At 42.7% G+C, this 18,815-nt stretch overlaps 1 protein-coding gene across 12 annotated transcripts in view; it reads right to left on the reverse strand.

Annotated features, from left to right (window-relative positions):
• The window catches only part of Ebf1 (EBF transcription factor 1), a 389,291-nt gene that overhangs the window by 353,765 nt on the left and 16,711 nt on the right, over nt 1–18,815 (reverse strand). For 11 of the 12 annotated variants that reach the window (XM_038326664.1, XM_038326662.1, XM_038326655.1 and 8 more), the window contains exon 6: nt 9,958–10,026. The exons of the other annotated variant lie outside the window; for it this stretch is intronic. In XM_038326664.1, coding sequence (XP_038182592.1) covers nt 9,958–10,026 — 69 coding nt within the window. The remainder of the gene's footprint in view (nt 1–9,957; nt 10,027–18,815) is intronic. 12 annotated transcript variants of the gene reach the window in all.

Genomic DNA, 18,815 nt, shown 5'->3' on the forward strand with positions numbered 1-18,815 from the left:
CTCTTCTTGCAGCTTTTCTGGACAATTATGAACATGGTGTGTGACAAAGATAGAAGAGCAATAAACAGTTGTGGAAGGGAAAGGAAATGAGTGATATTCAAGAAGGTACAACCACCATGATAAGGTAACACATCTTGTAAAAAAAAAAAAAGAAAAGAAAAAAAAAAAAACAGTGCCATAGCGTTTCTCGAATCAGGTGTACAGACCCACATAAAAATATATAAGGCTCAGTTTCCAAAATCTTATTTTAAGGCTTGGAATATCTCAAGCCTACTGTTTAGTAGTATTGTAAATCTTGTTAACTTTCTTGTAATAAAAATATAATCGTGTATATGTATAGGTGTGTGTGTGCATGTGTGTGTGTGCACGCGTGTGTGTATGATACTGGGGACTGAATTCAGAGCATTTGCACATGTTAGACAAGCACGCTATATCCACTGAATATGCCCCTAAAGCAGTGAGGCTTGAAGCTGTAATCCACAATAGAAATGAAAGCTCCCATTTTGAAGATTGGAGCACTGAGGTGCTTGAGGTGAAAATACTAAGCAGTCATGAAGAATTTGGCCCAGCAGCAAGGGGCTTCAAAGTCTTTGTCTTTGCCATTGTACTCTGCCTTCAATAGATTTCTCTCTGGATCGGTACTTTCATTTTTCAGTCTCACAAGTTAAATGTGTAACTAAGTAATAAGAAACTGGGAAGGGACTACGTTTAGAGAAACACATGAGGAGATGAGATGTGGCTATCAAGAAAGGTGGCATAACAGGCATGCCACGAGGTCCTAGAAACCGCGTCACTAAGTAATGAAGGGGAGAAGAGGAAGATCAAGCTGAGAGCTGGTGGTGTGGAGTTTCTCGTCATTTCCTCAGGGGCCAGCCCCCCAGGCTCCTGCCCCACCAGACTGAGCTCACTGGTGGGAAGAGCAGCCTCTAAAAAAACACATTTTACAGTGTCAAAAATCTGCTAGCATTATGCCACGACTCTGTATGGAACAATTACATTTACAGTGATCAGATACTGTGTTCACTTTGTTTGATTATGCTCAGGGGTTGATCTTTAAAAGAACACACGGATTTCCCAAGTGGGGCATCCTTTGCCTGTAATTGCAGGAAGATGGTATCAGGTGGTTTGAAGATATTCTGTGGTGTATAGAGCATGCCGTAAAGGTTAGGATCCGAATTTAAGAAAGTATCACAACCACTTAGGAAAACAGAGGCTTCTGACACTGTTGGCAATGGTTTCAAAGAGCACTGAGTGAACATTTTACCAACTTCCTTTTCCAAAGGACTTCCTAACAGTTAAAAGAAACTGATCACTTTCTGTTTTCTGTCTTGATAGTGTGTGTGTGTGTGTGTGTGTGTGTGTGTGTGTGAGAGAGAGAGAGAGAGAGAGAGAGAGGTGGGGAGAGGATCAAATCTAATGGCAATCCTAGAGTTCTTCAAACTACCTTCCATTTGGGGGGAAGTTTTCAGTCAAGACTGCACACAAAACTATTTTTTTAATTATGAAATATTAATGACAGATCAGAACCTTAATAAATGGGAAACACAATTTTTAAAGGTGAAAACTCCTCAATAGTTAAGTACTGGACAACAATAAATTGTCAAGAGAGTAGTTGTTGGGTCCTATCTGCAAAGGGAGTAAAAGAGAGCGTTGGCCAATCATGATTGCTCAGGAAAGACAGAGAAAAGCATGTGTCTCCAGGAATAACTCCTCCTCCATGCGTCCCCAGGGTCTGATCCACTGTGGGCCCTCCAGCGCACCTAAGGATTCTCAGCTCGAGCAGGAGCAGTTCCATGTCCAAACACAGAAGCTGGTGCCAGGGAACAAGATATTCTAATACTCTACTTCAATCACTTTCAAATCATGGATTACTAGAAGGACTTCCACCCTGACTGTACGGCATCACGAGCCCCCAGTGTCTACACCCTACAGAGGACGGCTCATTCACACAATACCCATCCTGAACATAGCATCGATGTTGGTCAACTGAACAGAGAATGAGTTAAAAAGGGGGCGGGGGGGGGGGGGCTTGAGAAATTGTTGGTAGTGATTACAAGGACTTTTCTTTTTCACCATCACGACAAAGTCTCAATGAAAACGTGACAATCCCGCCCAAGCCCTGTACAATATATACAGTGACCACGTCCAGATAAACAGCTGGGACGTGCTTCATTTAACCCTCCTCCCTTTTCCCCTTGCCCTGGCATTTAAAGTGTTAAAGAAAACAATGAGCGAAGGAGTGAGTGACCAGAGGAGGATTTACTAGCATTTACTTTTAATCTATGGTTCTTCACTCCGTAGCTTATCCGGCCTCTGTCAGTCTTTTTCCTCCTTTTTATTTCATGAGGAACCCTCCCCCCCCCCATGCTGTTCCTGCTAGACAGAGCCCAAGTGTCCATAAGCTTTTTGTCAGGTAAAAGGAGAAGAAAAAGGAAAGGAACAAGAGCTAACGCAAAGCTAAGAGGCATCTATTAGATGTCACCAAGCTTTTGTATTCATGTCAATGATTCGGGATTAGAGTATTTGAAATAATCTTGTTGAGAGGAATCAAAAGCCCACCAAGTGAGAGGCAGCTCCCGTAGCACATGGCAAAGGCGCGAATAATATCTTATTAAAGATGTGTTGCCTAACACCGTTACTTTTTATTATATTATGAAACTATTGTGCTTCAAACAGTCAGGGCGACGCTGTAGTCATCGAGGGCCATTTTGGAAGTTATTGAGTGGGCTCGAGCTAGCTAATTTGCCAGCTTGCCTACTGAAATTGTTAAAAGTGATGGGGTGGGGGGGATGTTCACAACTGGAACCAAGCATTTTACCTTTAAAAATAAAAATTATCAAAGCATGTCATTGTGTTTTCTACTGAAGGTGAAGTCCATCTGAGAAGGATGAAATGGCAAGGCATTGTTTCCAACTAAACAATTTCACATCTTTTTTATAAGTGACCCCCTCAGAGGAAAATGTGGTAGGGTTTTCTGTTGTTTTGTTTGGGAGCTTGGCTTCTCTCTCCATTAAGAATGTTCTCTCTCTCTCTCCTCTCTCTCTCTCTCTCTCTCTCTCTCTCTCTCTCTCTCTCTGCATGTGTGTGTGTCATACTCTACCAGGATTAAGGCAATTAAAATTCTATTATAACAAGTATTGTAACATTAAAACCCTCATTTGCTTCCGGACAAAGGCTTGTAACTGGAGAAATAGTTTGCAGGGGAGATTTATCTTCATCTACCCACACTCCTAAAGACAGCACGCAACCAAAGACAGACCTGTACTGTTCACCGTATTTCACTGGTTGCAATAGGAGTCACTTTTACACTGTCCTGAACAGTGTATAGTTACAGGGCCCGTAAAGAAATGGAGAGGGGAGGCGGGAAGGGGATAGGAGGGAACGAGGAGAAAGAATTGGTAGCCTATTTTAGATAACATCTCATGCAAATTAAAATGATCAAAATACCATCTCTTTGGGCTGAAACTCCTGAGTGGGTTTTTTTTTTTTTTTTATATCTGGCCAATTTTTTTTTTTCAATTAGAGAGCTTTGGCCAGGCACTGATGGTAGTGGGGAATGAGAATTCCTATCAATGAAGTGCCACACTTGTAGGGTTGCTTGGCTTGTTTTCAACGCTAAACAACTTATTTGAAAGTAAAAGCATGTTTATTATACTGATGAATTAGAATCGTCAAGTAGCTGTGCAAAGTCACTGACACCGAGGAGCCGGCAATGCTTTCCTGCATCTCCCCAAACTGTCATAGAAACAAACTTATGGTGACGTGAGACGCAAAGCCACACTGTGAGCCCACACACGGGCCCTGTTCCACACACACACTTGCTGATGCCCTGAAGCTCTGTTAAACACGTTTCTTGGAAGTTGTGCCGTAATTCCCTTTACAGGAAGACCACCACTGCTTATTATACAGTGTCTGCTCTAGTGTAACACCCTGCAAAAGTACTTTGCATTATGATCTACTGTCGGCATATTTGAAACGCATTTTAATGTATCCTGGCTGTGTATTTGAGAAGAGCTGATAGCAAATGGAATCTAGACTGCTATTAGCTAATTGTATTAGTAATTTTTTTTTATCACAGGAGCAAGCCGTACCCAAGTGTTCAAGAGCTCCTCTCGTGCTCAGAACGGTACCATGTGATACGTGTAAAATTGAGAATGATGCTTGCTCACATAAGTCTCATTACTAATAATCACATGTGAATTCCCACTGAGAAAACAAATGTTTAAATGCACTAGGGCTAGAAACCAACTGCAAATTCCTGCTCTCTGTTGATGCTGACTCTCTTCTGTTGAAAAGATAGAAGCCTCTCAGAGCAGCCGGAAGGACAGCAATTATCAGGCCTGGGGCAGCTTTAGGGAAGAGATTTCTCCTCCTTTGGTTTTAACTGAACAGTCAGAGTTAGGAAATGAGGTGGGAAGGTTTCTCAGAGCTCTGAAAAACGCATTTGCACCTCTGGTTCTTGGTGACCCACACAGCAGCTTGCATGCTGGGATGAACAGTTCTCTGCTCGCTGATTGGCCCTTCTGAATGACGATGAGGAGGAAGATGAGAACTGAACGAGCAATCAACTGAAGTCATGAACCCAACCTGGCTACAGCTTTCACTTGCAAGGTTTAGGAAGCATATCTTCATGCCCATCTAAGGCAGAAGCTCTCAACCCGCCTAAGGTGGTCGCAGTTGAATACAGTTCCTCATGCTGCAGTGACCCCCCCCCCCACACACACACCATAAAATTATTTCATTGCTACATTGAACTGCAGTTTTGCTACTGTTATGAATCGTAATGTAAATGATCTATGGTATGTGACCCTTGTGGAGGTCATCACCGACAGGTTGAGAACCCCTGAGACACAAAGACAGAAAATCATTTTGTGTGGATTTGGGGATTTATCATTGATAATAAAAGACAGAGAAGTTACTCGCTAAAGGATCCCAATGCCTTCAGAAACTCAGCGTAATACATTTTCTCATCCGTGCCCAATGGTTAAAAATCGCCTATGAGCGTCCTGAGTTTACACGTGACTGTTGTTTCCCGTCATGCTGATGGTCACAGTCGCGTAAAAACATGGGCAACAACTTTGTCAAGAAAGTTAACGTGATAATGAGATAAAACCCTGCTTGTCTACAAAGTCTTGCCTCTCCGCCTGACCTCTTAGGTTCAGGCCTGGACCTTCAATCAAAGTTTCTATCTGAACAACCCCAGCGTGGCCAAGGCTTTCTATTCAACTGGCCTGTGGAGGGTAAAATGAACATTCTAGCTATTTCCTAACTGACAGTCCCATTTTGCATCATAACCATGGAAAAGCCAGTTGATAATATTTAAATGACCAAGCTGTAGAAGAACTTTAGATTGGTCTGGAAAACAAATCTTGGTTCTTCTTCTCTTCTCCGTTTGGTTTGTTTGTTTTTGTTGTGTGTGTGAGTGTGTGTGTGAGTGTGTGTATGTGTGTGTGTGTGTGTTGGTTTTATTTTAGGAGAGATTTGGATAAGTGTTGCCTGAACTAATTCCAAAGAAGCTGAGGGTTTTATGCCACAAGAGCCGTGTCATTTCTTAATGTTATACTTGGTGCTCTGTATCTCCTAGCTCTAAGTATCACTGCAGATAGAGACTTACAATGGAAAAGAAAAACAAGGCAAGATTGTGGCAATCAGCAAGCCCAAATCATTAGACCAGTACGTGTGGATGGGTTTACAAAAATCTAAGTTTTAAATGCTGCTTTTGGGGGGACCCAAAATTCGCAGGCTGTCTGAACCACATTATGCAAAATCCTAATAGAATTGGGTTTTTACAGACACACGTTACAAGTTTATCTTGCATTATTTCTGTCCCTTACAAACAAATTCTGTGTGCAGACAGCTAAAGATCTCTAGTCCTAAGAACTTATGTCTTCATTTGCTTAGTTGATCTAACTATTTCATCCATCACACTGATGCCAAATTAAAGAACAATGTAGAATATCCCAGACCCACATATTCTAGCCAGAGACAGTGTTTCCTGTGGAAGAAACCGTATGGTAGAATTTGAAGAAAGAGGTGTTTTTGTAAGGCCATCTGCGTTCATCAGTCTCACCACTCCAAGATAAGTCTAGGAAAATAAAGTTGTTTTTTTTTTTTTTCAACCAAGCTAGGATCCTAATTGTAGCTAACTAAATACAAAATAAAAGTCTTTAGTTTTAATCCTCACAGTCAAAGCGTGCATCACAAAGTTTCCGTCAAGAGACAGAAGTTGCATGGATTCTAAAAAAAAAAAAAGTGGGTTCCCAATTCAGAGTACCCTATGCGGCTTTTGTCATTATCCTCTTTCCTGATTCCTACAAAGTAAAGCTAATTAAGAACCTCCGTCATTAGTCTTCCAGAAAAATTAGCACAGCTTATGCTAATTACTCCTGCAAAATTTAATAAACTCGTTGAAATGGGAATAACCTAATGAGGTTTTATTTGTTGAACTAAGATCACTCCAAGGGAAAAGGTTAGGACACAAGGATATTCACTGTAGTAATGGAACTACTGCATACTCAGTTTCCAAACAGGAATCTCACTGCGAACCTTTGAAATTCAGATCTGAGTTAGTGTGCGGATGTTAAGTCAGCTGCCCCCCCCCCTCCCACTTGGGAACTGGCAGTCAGTTTTTGCGTTTTACTTTAACACCGATGACCACACATAGCCCTTGAACTCAAAGATAATGAAATTTGCTGTTGTTAGTTCCTGTTCGTCAGCTATTAAACCTAACACATTTGACTTTTCCCGTGTCTGCACAGCCCAAATAGCTGGATCATTGGGCACAGGCTGGGGTTTTATGATTCTTAATCAAGCTCTTTGGCGTTGAGCAGAAACGTAACCTAGCAGCCGGCTCCAGATGCACCCTTCCTATACCACATAGCAATTTTCCAATAAGCATTTTGACAAATTGTCCTGACTGAAAAGAAGTCATTTGGGTCGTATTTTCTTACTTTGTTGCTTGCCACTGGAAGGAAATAGAAACTTGTCTGTACAACTGCTGATTCTGTTAACTCCATTTTACATATATATACAATTTGCCAAACTGGCCTCCAAATCCCTGGCAAGAGATAATGTAGCCAAGTTTTAACACAGAAATGGCTGGCCCTGCACCAGTGCTGTGTGACCAAAAAGCCTCTTCCATTCTTCACTATAAATAGCCTTCCTGAATAATCACTGCTAAAAGTCCTTTGACTGAAAAAAATAGCAGTGTTCTTCCAAATTCTGAAGGTCAAGCAAAGGGAGCTAGAAACTATTAGCTTTCAAGAATAGGTGGCTGTGTGTTAAAGCTACGCTAACTTCTAAGGCCACAAGAGCCCACGCCTTTGGCCTTATGTTGAATACAGTATGCATAGTATAAGAAAGGGCTGTTGCTGTTGAGTGCAGCAGGCTCTCAACATAAATCTGAAAGCAAATCAAACCCTAAGCACAGAATAGATATTATGCAATCTATAACACGGAACGAAATTGGAACCTGAAATTCAAACACCGTTGCCGTCATATTTTTGCCCTTTGCAGCAATTCTGTGCAGTTGAAAAATATTTTGTTTTGCCCGTCCTTGCCTGAGCTCTTGTGATTTCCATCCCTCGCCATTAGAAAGAGAAGTTTCACATATCGGCAGAGACATGACTGGAGGTTTGTGCATTTTTTTTACATCTTTGGCAAACTGAAGGGGGGAAGAACTTTGAAAACTCACATGCAAATAAAAATAGCCCACTGGGAGCTCTGCCTATCAACTGGTCTCATTGCTTGAAAAGGTAGCTCCATGTCAGACAGTGGCAAACACCAGCAAATAAATGGATATTGGGACTTGAACACATCCAGGGTGTCTCCGACAGTTTTAAAATGTCTGTACCTTAAAGAAATCAACCTAGCTATACAAGGTTTTCTACTTTGTCTAATCGAAAGAAGGGAGGGGGAGTGGGGTTGGGAGGAAGGAAAAGGATAGATGTCAGGAATAATTTCGCTAAAGCACCCACAGCCTAAAGTGTAGACTTTTTTGCATAAACTGTTTGAACTCCCCCAGCCAAGAAAGGGTTTTAAGTACCCTACTGGGACAGATGCAAGGCGGCGACAATAGAAGCCACACTAATGCAATCCAGGTAACACAATCCTGTTTCAAAAACATGGGGCGGGCTAATTACAGCTCTGCTGAGTCAAGTTTCTCCTGCCATCGCAACCCACAGGAACAGGTCAAAATCAGATGTTATTCAAACCACAGTCCTATCAGCCTTCTGCATCGGAGTCATAGCTTAAACCCAATGAAGAACTTTAAAGCTTAACCCGTTCACAAGCAAAAGAGAAGGAAAAAAAGTGTTTTCATTGCGGGTGGCACAGTAGGTCCTCGTCACCACGTAAACCTAAAAGGACCAGGAGGCACCAAAGAATGCTTATAGTTTCAAAGTTTGGGGAGTATGTGGGCTGGCTCTTTGACGAGATGCTTTCTTTTGAATGCAAGAGTAGGAAATACTTGCTTAAGAAAGGAAGCAGCCCTCTGAAAGGGATACACAAATGACACAGAGCTACAGGGAGGTAGGCCTCTGACCTTGTTTGTTGGGAGATTTTTATCTTCCAGGGCAGAAAATACAGTTTTAGGAATGATATATCTGAGAAGCACGCCATTCTCATTCAATGGACACCAGACAACATCACCGTACAGTGAACCTTCGCCTCATAACATGGAATTAAGATGCTATTATGCATATCAAACATTATATACATACATATATATATATATATATATACATTCATGACTATTAGCATGAGCTCTCTGACTAGAATACTCAGTTAAAGTGAAACTTTTACAGAGCTACTTGGTGATCAGTGCTGAGCTAAGATTCTGAAGACTCACAGAGGTCATAACCAACAATCTTTTGACAGAAACTAGAATGAACAAAATAGACACCTAGGTTTCTTTCCCTGAAAAATGATAAAGCAAAATTGACAAACTCGAGGAATTTGACAAGTTGTTCTTGTTGCGTCCTTGTGCTGCTGTTGTCTAAGGAGGTATCAAAGCCCAAAATGGGATGTGCATTTGGCTGTTGATTCCTCAACGAAGGAATCTGCCTCATTTGAATGAAGATTCTTTTTTTTCCCCACAGCGAGTAGATGCTAGCTAGCTTTTTTCCTAGCTGACAACTGACAGTCTCCATAAAGCTTCCAGGCCATTTAATTCTCAATGAGTAGTTCCATGTAACGAGTGCTTTATCATACATGTTTCCATACAATGAATTTCAATAATTAAAATGTAAAATGAATATTTGGGATGCCATTCTGCACAATGTGTGCACACTGACTCAAAACAGCACTGGCGAACTGAAACAGATGTATTGTTCTACAGTGATTTACTTGGTCATGTCAGATTAGTAATATGGATCTGTTTAAAAACACAATAATTAAGACAAGCAGGATAAATTAATCAACGTACAATACTGTGCGAGCTGCAATCAAGCCCGGAAATAACAGTAGAAAAATCTTGGTTCACAGATCTCTTTAAACTGCTTTTATGCATAAATAAAACCTTAAAATGTAGATGGATTACGTCCAACAGAACTACTGTAGCTAAAAGTGATAATGATTCAAACATTTTTCAAATAAAAGTTAAATATTTATAAGCACCCAACCACATTTCATAAATCACAAAACTATTATTATTTTATTTCTGAAGCTTCCTGATACACCATGGGGACTGAACCACAGAGAGTGAGGAATGAGCATACACATATATATTACTTTATGTGCATTAATCAGGCACGAAACCAGAGCCATCCAAGAAACAGGCCTCCAAAGAACATTCCGTATGGCTTTCCCAGAAATCACAATAACTCGGCGCAGTCTAAGTCGGGACCAACAGGCAAACTTCAGCCGCATGCATCCCTAACCCGCGCCGATGAGCGACACAAAGCAGGTGTTGCATTATAATGAGGACGAAGAATCCAGTGAAAGAAGAGTGGTCCCTACCTGTCAATTATCACTGGATCTGAGGGAGTCTCATTTCGGTTGCCACAGCTTTTCTTGTCACAACAGCGGCTGTGGAGCAAAAGCGAGAGGATTTAGTACCAACCATTACCATGTAAAAATCATCATTTAAGCAGACAGAAGGTTCAGATTGCTGGGTGGCAAATGCTAGAATTACCACAAAGCTATACCTGGCAATCAACGGATCCCAGGAACAGAAAATTCTACTTGGGTCACTTATGGGTTAATGGCCAAGCTTAACCTCTCCCTGCTCAGAGGACAGGAGAGGGAGAGGGCCCTCGCAGAGCCAGGAATGCAGCCCTCAGCTGGGGTCTCTCCTTCACTACGCGCGGGTATTGGCAGGGTTCAATGTGAAGTACTGTGTTCTCACATCTACCCAATGAGAATATGCAGGGTCGTGGGTGGATTAAACACCCTTCCCTCAAGAACACACTAATTGCGTGGAAGGCGTCAATAATGAGGATGAGTGATTGCTCTCCCTCTAGTCATTCTGTATTAAATGGATTCTTTTTTTCTCCTCTTTTTGATGGGTGGCATTTCCTTCAACCACAGCCTTCTCAAAAATCCCAGAGCAACGACAGTCTTCATTTGAACGTCTTCTTGAGAATAAAGGCCACACATACTGATCCATGTAAGGAGAAGGTGAGGCAGGAGAAAGCACAAAGCTTAACCTCAGTCCTCTGGCTTTGATGGCCAGCACTGGCCACCACTTAAGTTTTCTGAGAAAACTGGGAACAATGGATCCACTGGCCAGCACAACCCTGTTTGTTAAACATGAGAACACAAGAAGAACAGCCATAAGCAAAGAAAGCCCTATTATGCAGATCCTACTTTGCTGTGTCCTTCAGACTGCCAGGTCAAATAAATAAATAGATAGATAGATAGATAGATAGATAGATAGATAGATAGATAGATAGATAGATAGATAGATGATAGATAGATAGATAGATAGATAGATAAATGAATGAATGAATGAATGAATGAATGACCAAAATTTTAAAAGTCCAAGGTGTTTCAACGAAGTGAATAAAGGATCATGTATTTCTTTTCTCTTTCAGGACTAGGTCTTAGGCATCCAAGACTGGCTTCAAGATTGCTATGTAGGTAAGATTAATCTTGAACTGCCGGGCCTCCTCCCACCACCTCCTCAGTACTGGCTAGGATTATTGGTAGATACCCACTTTGTGCTATGGTGTTGGGGATTGAATTTAGGACGTCCGACATGCGCTCTGCCATCTGAGATATACAACCCTCAGCTGAAAATGTCAAGTTTCTGAAAAATATCCACCCTCAGCAGAAAACTATCCATCTGAAATACGTTTGTAAGTAACAAACTGTCCCCTGGCTAGTCTCCACTCAGGACTATACTGTAAAGAAACATGCTTGATCAGTGAAGAAGGCTGGAAGGTTCCTCAGGAGCTGGACTCTACTGCATACCATAAGTAAAATACGTACTTTTCTCCATCCCTCTTATACATGTGTGCAAATACACACACACACATATATACTCATATAAACATACAAATATACACACACATGCAAACACACAATCGCACACACATACACAAACTTCACATACACACACTCACACATACATATTCACACAAACATGCTCATAGACAAACACATACTCACAAAAACACAAATATACACACATTCACGCACACACAAACTCACACAAACATACACATGCACACATTTACCACATACACAAACACACATATATACACAGCCTAAATTTAGATATCTGCTGGGGACTACCAAACATTGAATTTCACTTTTCAAGACCCAGGAATATTTCCAAACATAGGAAGTCTTTCACCAAAATTGAGACATCTTTTTCACTGAATTCTTGAGAAGTGAATCAGTTTGGTGCTTGCCTGAGTCTATATTTGCAGAAGGCAATAGAAAGAATTGTATCTCACTTCTCTTCTCAGAGCCCCAGCTGTAAAACACCCTCTCCACACACAACCTAGTCACTCTCTGATTTGGAGGAAAATTTCTTCTGGGCCTCAAGACAGGCTATGCAGTGGTAGGCCCCAGGTATCCTATCTGGGAAACCAATAAAGACACAGGGGAGAAGAAATGTTAAGGGTTGGCATCTGTACAAAATAAATAGCTTAAAACTCAACTCCAGGGGTCAGCAAGACAGCTCAGCAAGTAAAGGTGCTTGCCACCAAGTTTGAAGACCTGAGCCTGATCATGATCCACAGGTGGAAGGAGAGAAGCTACTCCCTCAAGCTGTCCTCTGACCTCCATATACACACCATGATACGCAAACCCACACCTATATACGCATGCCCACACAAAAAAGTATAAAATAATGTTTGAAAACCTAATTTCATTATTACTGAGGACTGGTCCCCTCCGCCAGTGTTCTCTCAGTTTGTCAGGTTAGCATCATCATCAAGAATGGCTGGTCCTGGCCGGGCGGTGGTGGCGCACGCCTTTAATCCCAGCACTCGGGAGGCAGAGGCAGGCGGATCTCTGTGAGTTTGAGGCCAGCCTGGTCTACAAGAGCTAGTTCCAGGACAGGCTCTAAAAAAAAAGCTGCAAAGAAACCCTGTCTTGCAAAACCAAAAAAGAAAAAAAGAAAAAAAAAGAATGGCTGGTCCAATTAAGACCCCAAGGTGGGGCAGTATCAGGATCACCCTTGTGCTTACACCCTGTTTATACTTCAAGTCTGAGAAGCCTGAGCTGTGTAGACGGAGTGATTGCCAAAAGCAGTCCACTGACATAGCCGTGTTTCCTTTATCCAGGGAGGAAAGCAGATGCTGAGAAAGCAGAGGGTGTCCCTCCTTCCTTCTCCTTCTTGAAACAAGTGGGCCCTGGGTAGCTCTACCCTCACCACCATCCTCCTTGGATGAAACGTCCTCAGGGAACTCCTCTAGTTTCCTTGGATTGTAACTACGGGTTAACACACACACACACACACACACACACACACACACACACATTAAAGTACAGGACTTCTCTCCCTACCCACCATCACTGTCTTCAGCCCAGCCACTTTTATTTATCACTGGGAGTTCTGCAAACCCTCCCCCTTGGCTTTGCTGTCTCCACTTTGACTCCGTCTAATAGGTCTGCCCCATCCAGCAGATCTTTGTGAAATGTCCAGGGGACTGTGCCATTTCGTGGGCTAAGGCCTTTGAACAGCTTCCCATTGTACTTTGAATAAATCCATGGTGTGGCAGAATGCCAGGCCACTGACCTGCCTGCCACCCTTTTCTTTCCAGCTTGCCAACCTCCAGCCTCCTGGGCCAGTTGCAATGCCTCCAATGTGACACGCTCCATCAGACCTCAGGTACAGGCCAGGTAAGTTTCTGCTCTGCAGCTCCTGTACTTCTGCCCTCAACTACTTTTCCTGGTCCCTTAGCAGTTGGTGTGGATGCCTGACACATCACCTTTAATCTAAACTGGGCTGTTTTTCTCTGGGGCAGCTACTATAATGCAGCTCAACCTGTAACATATTGGGGCGTTTTTGTTGGGAATTCTTCCCATCCCATCCTCCCTTTCTGCTACTTCCTATGTGACATGAAGGTAGAAATTGGCCATATCAATTCCCTCATGCATCGAGCTTGAGATAGACTATCAGAGCTCAGCTATTAAATGACTCAATGAATAAATGATTGGGTGAATATTAATCAACAACGTTATGAATAAGTATGGTGGGCTGGAGGGGACATGGCAGATAGCAAAGCAAAGCTGACTCCCTAGGCAAGCATTGCGTACTCTACCCATCCCGCCCACCAAACCACCTCCTCCAAACAAATGTCACTCTTAGCCCTAGAGATGTTCTTCAACCCCTGGACAGTCCTCATCTCCACAACACACAGACATCCGGACAACATTAAGATGAATTATGCCAGATCTCTAAGCTGTGACTCCAAAGGACCCAAAGGCATACGCATAGGAAAAGGACAGGGTGGGAACTAAATAGTGAGAATCCAGAAAACAGAAAAAGGAAGTAATGGAAGTCACTACACACTTAGGAAGAAAATACAGAACTAGCTTAGACAAGCTACTGTTTCTTGGGTCACACTGTTGTATCATACAGCCAACATTCCCCACAACACCTCAGCCACCACACAAGTGCATACTCATAAGATACAAAGACAGGTAAGATAGGATCATGCAATGCCCCTCACAGGCTCCTATCAAGGTTAAGCCCTAACTAGTTTCACTATTTTTGGAGGTTCTGGAAACTTTGGCAGCACTGACTGAAGGAAGTAGGTCTCTGGGGACATGTTCTTGTGGGCTGTACCTTGCCCTGGGCCATTCCTAGATCCCCATGTCTGCTTCTTGGTCATCAGCTTTTCTCCAAGAGGTCCTTCTGCCATAATATTCTGCCCCATCATGGTCCCAGAAATACAAAGCAACCACCGATGGAACCCTTTGAAAAATGAGCCAAAAGAAACCCTTCCTCTCTTAATTAGTTTCCAGCAGACATTTTATCATATCGGTAAAAACTGACAAAGATATGTACACAGGCATGTACATATAATACATGTAATACATGTATGTATGTACCTTGAAGTGCATGTGTGTGTGTGTGTGTGTGCAAATCTCTATCCATGGAACTCTATACACTAAAAAGAAAGAAGGTAGGGTTGACACACTACCATGGAAGATAGTCAGAACTATCTTCTTTCCACTAAAGTCAAAGAAAGCAAGATAGGCACTGATCTCCACTACAGGCAGGGCAGGCATCAACCAGGAGGGACAAGCTAGAGAGCAAAATTCACTAATGTTTAGGCAGAAGAGGGCTTACACTGGGAGCAATCCGGTAAATGACACTGTTGAAGAAGCTCTTACAGGGTAAAGTAAGCACATTGATCAAAGCAAAGAGAATGAGCATGCCTGAGGCCCCCATTCGCTCACACAGCGTCACTCAGCCTCCTGCCATCCGTGTGCGCAGGGGCTGGGCACATGCTCCCTGCAGCGGGTATCTAGTGAGCGGACTTGGGCTTGCCTAACTTGATTTGCCCAAGATCAGGGCCCCAAAACAGCAGGCCAGTGCTACTGCTCTTTGCGACCCTTTTTAATCTGCAACCCAAATGGCAGGACTGCCATGTGGCCAGTCACAGCAGTCGGTCCCCCACACCTGGTGTGGGCTACATGCCCTGGAGACTCAGAACAGCAGCCTCTTGCTCAGCACGACCATGTATTTCCCAGCCAGTTCTGCACACTTAGAGAAAAAGCAGACATGGGAGTCCCTGCCTTAGCGGCCTAACACAGGTGGCAGATTTCTAGTGAGCTGACTCGCTGGTTCATAAATCAGGGCAGGAAACATCTGAAGGCTCCCTAGGCTTGGTGCCTGCAGATTGTCGTCTCAAGCACATAACTTCTTTCTGGAAGAAGAGCCTCTTGCCACTGGAGAGATGAGCCATTTGGGTAGCGGGTGAAGACAATTAAGATCCGAGTCTTGCTATGCTGCGCTGACGGGGCCAGAACTCACTATCCAGCACAGGCTAGACTCAGATCGGCAGCAATCCTCTGCCTCTGCCTCCCAAGTGCAGGGATTACAGACAGGTGCAACTGCTCCTTGCTAAAGGAGTCATTTCAAACTGAGCGTCTCAATAAAAATGAAGAATCCTACCCTCCTCAGTCAAAGTGGTTAGAGAATGGGCTTTGTGAATTACTGGATAGCCTGGTTAATACTTACAAAGCGGATGAGCTCAGAAGGAATCTAATCCATTGACTCTTCTGTGCTTCATCAGCCTGCCACACCTAAAAGTTGTCTGTTTCCAGAAGACTTAATCTTCCAGCACACAGTCTCCACCCAGTCTGTCCTACCAGGGCACTCTCGGCCCTGTGAATTAATGGGGTTCATATCTAGAACTCTTCTCTCCCGATTGATTTTTTTCCATGTTTGCTGACATTGTCTAGCCCTCCTTCATTTCTCTAGAGTTCATTTGTCCACTGATCAGCATTCTCCTGTAAGAGTGGCCAGCTCTTCTTGCCAGTTGATGTCACTAAAAACCATGATGCCAGCCCCAGGGTACCTACATGAATCTACTTCCTGAGTCACCAGTGACCTGGGGGTTTTCTCTCCTTGTACCCGTGTACATCTCATCAGCACTAGGACATCCTCAGGGCTGATTTCCAAACCTTGCTACCCCCTTTTTCATTCTTGAGCCCCATATGTGCAAGATACTTCCTAATTCTATAGTGCGACCTTCTTACTCAATGTGACTCTTCCTCTCAAGAATGGAGCCATTCTCTCCTTTATTCCTCTTCTTCCACACTCCCCAACCCTGCCTTCCATGCCGTTTTGGTTCTCACCTTTGAAAAGCATTGTCTGAAGTTGGTTATCTTTGAGCAAGTCCCTCTGGCCAGCTCCAGGCTGCAGGCCTGCCCAGCTATAAACTTCCACACAACAATTCTGCCTGGACCACAAACTCTCCTTAATGCAGCCTCGAAAATCCCTGTCCCATCTCATCACTCTCCATTCCCACTCCTATGACCCACCTACAACTCTTCCATATCCCCTCTCAACACAGTCCTTTGCCTCAAAGCTCTGTCACATGAGACCCTTTTCCCAGTAAAGTCTAATTAGCTCCATAAAGCTTCCAACTTCAAGCTCTCCTGCCTCTTGCAACAAGCCCTTGCACATAGTAGGCACTAAGAAATAAAGACACAGCCCCAACAACTGTAATAGAACAGGTATATTCAGATTCTGATAGACACTAAACCTCTTTTCAATATTTTCTTACCATCTGTTACTTTGAGCAACTAAGTACCAAATACTTGGCCAGGCACAAATGATGCCTCTACTACTGCTTCTATTAATATTGTTTTGAATCATAACAGGCTTTCAGTTCTGACTCTGCCTAGCATTGTGGAAAGAGTTTATAGGAACGAATAGCATTTAATCTTAATTATTATTCTATGAGACAGTATTAACATCACATTTCACAAATGGGACAGCTGAGGCATGGAGGAAAACTGAATCACTTCCGGGCCTTTGAGGGTCGTCATGTCCGGATAAAGATAGACAGTAAGGTGTCATTTGCAAGGACACAGAGGACTATAAAGTTAAAAACACCTGCTACACTGGACTGCTTACAAGGGGATATAACCTTGGGCCAAGGGCCAAAAGTGCTTCCGTGGAGAAGCCCTACTTAAGCTGGTGTCTGAAGGAGGAAATTAACCTAAACCTGGAAAAGAAGAAGGAAAAAAAGAAAATGCCTCATAAGGAAGCAAAAGAGGAAACAGGCTAGCCTGAGATTCATCATTCTTCTACAAAAGAAAAGAAAAGAAGCAAGAATTCTCCCTCAGTGTGGGTGCCTAAAACCTGTCCTCTTCCTGGGTATCAAAAACTAACCCCTCCTGTACTCAGCCAAGTCCCCCAACCAAGCTGGGTTCCATTAAACACAGAAGTTAGGGTGCTCACATAAGCAAACCCCTTACAGAATGCTACTCTTTAAGAAAAAAAGTATTCAGGAAAATGTGGTACGTTTACACAATGGAGTACTACACAGTGGGAAAAAAGTAATTATATCTTGACATTTACGGGCAAATGGATGGATCTAGAAAACATCTTATTGAGTGAGGTAACCCAGACCCAGAAAAACAAATAAAATATGTATTCACTCATAAGTGGCTTTTAGACATACAGCAAAGAAAACCAGCCTGCAATTCACAATCCCAGAGAACCGAGAAAACAAAGAGGACCCTAAAAGAGACATACATGGATCTAATCTATGTGAGAAATAGAAAAAGATAAGATCTCCTGAATAAATTGTGAGCACGGGGACCATGGGAGAGGGTAGAAGGGGAGGGGAGAGGAAGGGAGGAAATCGGAGAAAAATATATAACTCAATAAAAACAAATTTTAAAAAAAAATTCAAATAACCATGTTATCTTAAGAACTTCACCACCATGACTGGTGTGATAGATTCCAAATCACCAAAAGGCAGAAGCGCTCTCATAATGTTACGGAAGTGCTCTGCATCATCCAATCAAAGAGGGTTTGTCCTCAGGAGTCAATAATTATAAACTCATGATGTCAGTTCCTTTAGCCATCCCACACAATGGGACCACCTTCTCCACAAAACACAATGTTTTGTTTTGTTTCTCTAATTTACAACACGTGAGACATGAGTGTGTCTTGCTTTTTTTTCGTTTTCCCTTCCATTTGCCTGTGATGCACAGAATGCACCAAACCCTTCCTTGTGGAACGAAATTCTCTGTCTCCTTCATCACAGCCAGCATACTATAAACACACAGCTTTTGTGACATCCACGCAAAGTTTTATTGTGCTGTTAGCTTTGATAGAAAGCACTGCAGAAAGTTGTTTAGAAATTAAATATCTAAAACAAGCTATTTTAAAATCCAGGGCCTTCACTATTTCATGTCTGCAATGAAGAAATTTCATCTTGGGGAGAGCAAGCTGTCTTTCACACCATATGGCTAATGGTGGTGCATAGCAATTAGCCAGGCTGATTAATGGTGAACAGATTCTAATTTTATGCTTATAATTGAGGCTGCATTTGCACCCCTGGTGCAAATTCAGCACAACCCAACTTCCACTTACAACAGGCAAGAAATCAAGAGAAATAGGATGGTATGGAAAGTGAGAATTTTCTTCCTGAAGCCCCCTAAAGAGCATCAGATTTGCAATTTAAAAGACTGTTAGCCACACAATAGATGACAGGTTTGTGTAATGGGGTCATGGCAGCCTGGTAAACAAACAGTACCCCTTCCGCATCTATAGGCAGCCAGGAAAGCCGTAATCTGTAACATTAGCAAGATGACATTTGGAATATGGCTTTTCCCTCTTAGCCAGGCGGTACAAACAGCATCATTTGCCTTCAGTGGCTTGAGAATTTTAT

Source organism: Arvicola amphibius, chromosome 4 (assembly GCF_903992535.2).
Source record: "Arvicola amphibius chromosome 4, mArvAmp1.2, whole genome shotgun sequence".
NCBI classification, from domain to species: Eukaryota; Metazoa; Chordata; class Mammalia; order Rodentia; family Cricetidae; genus Arvicola; species Arvicola amphibius.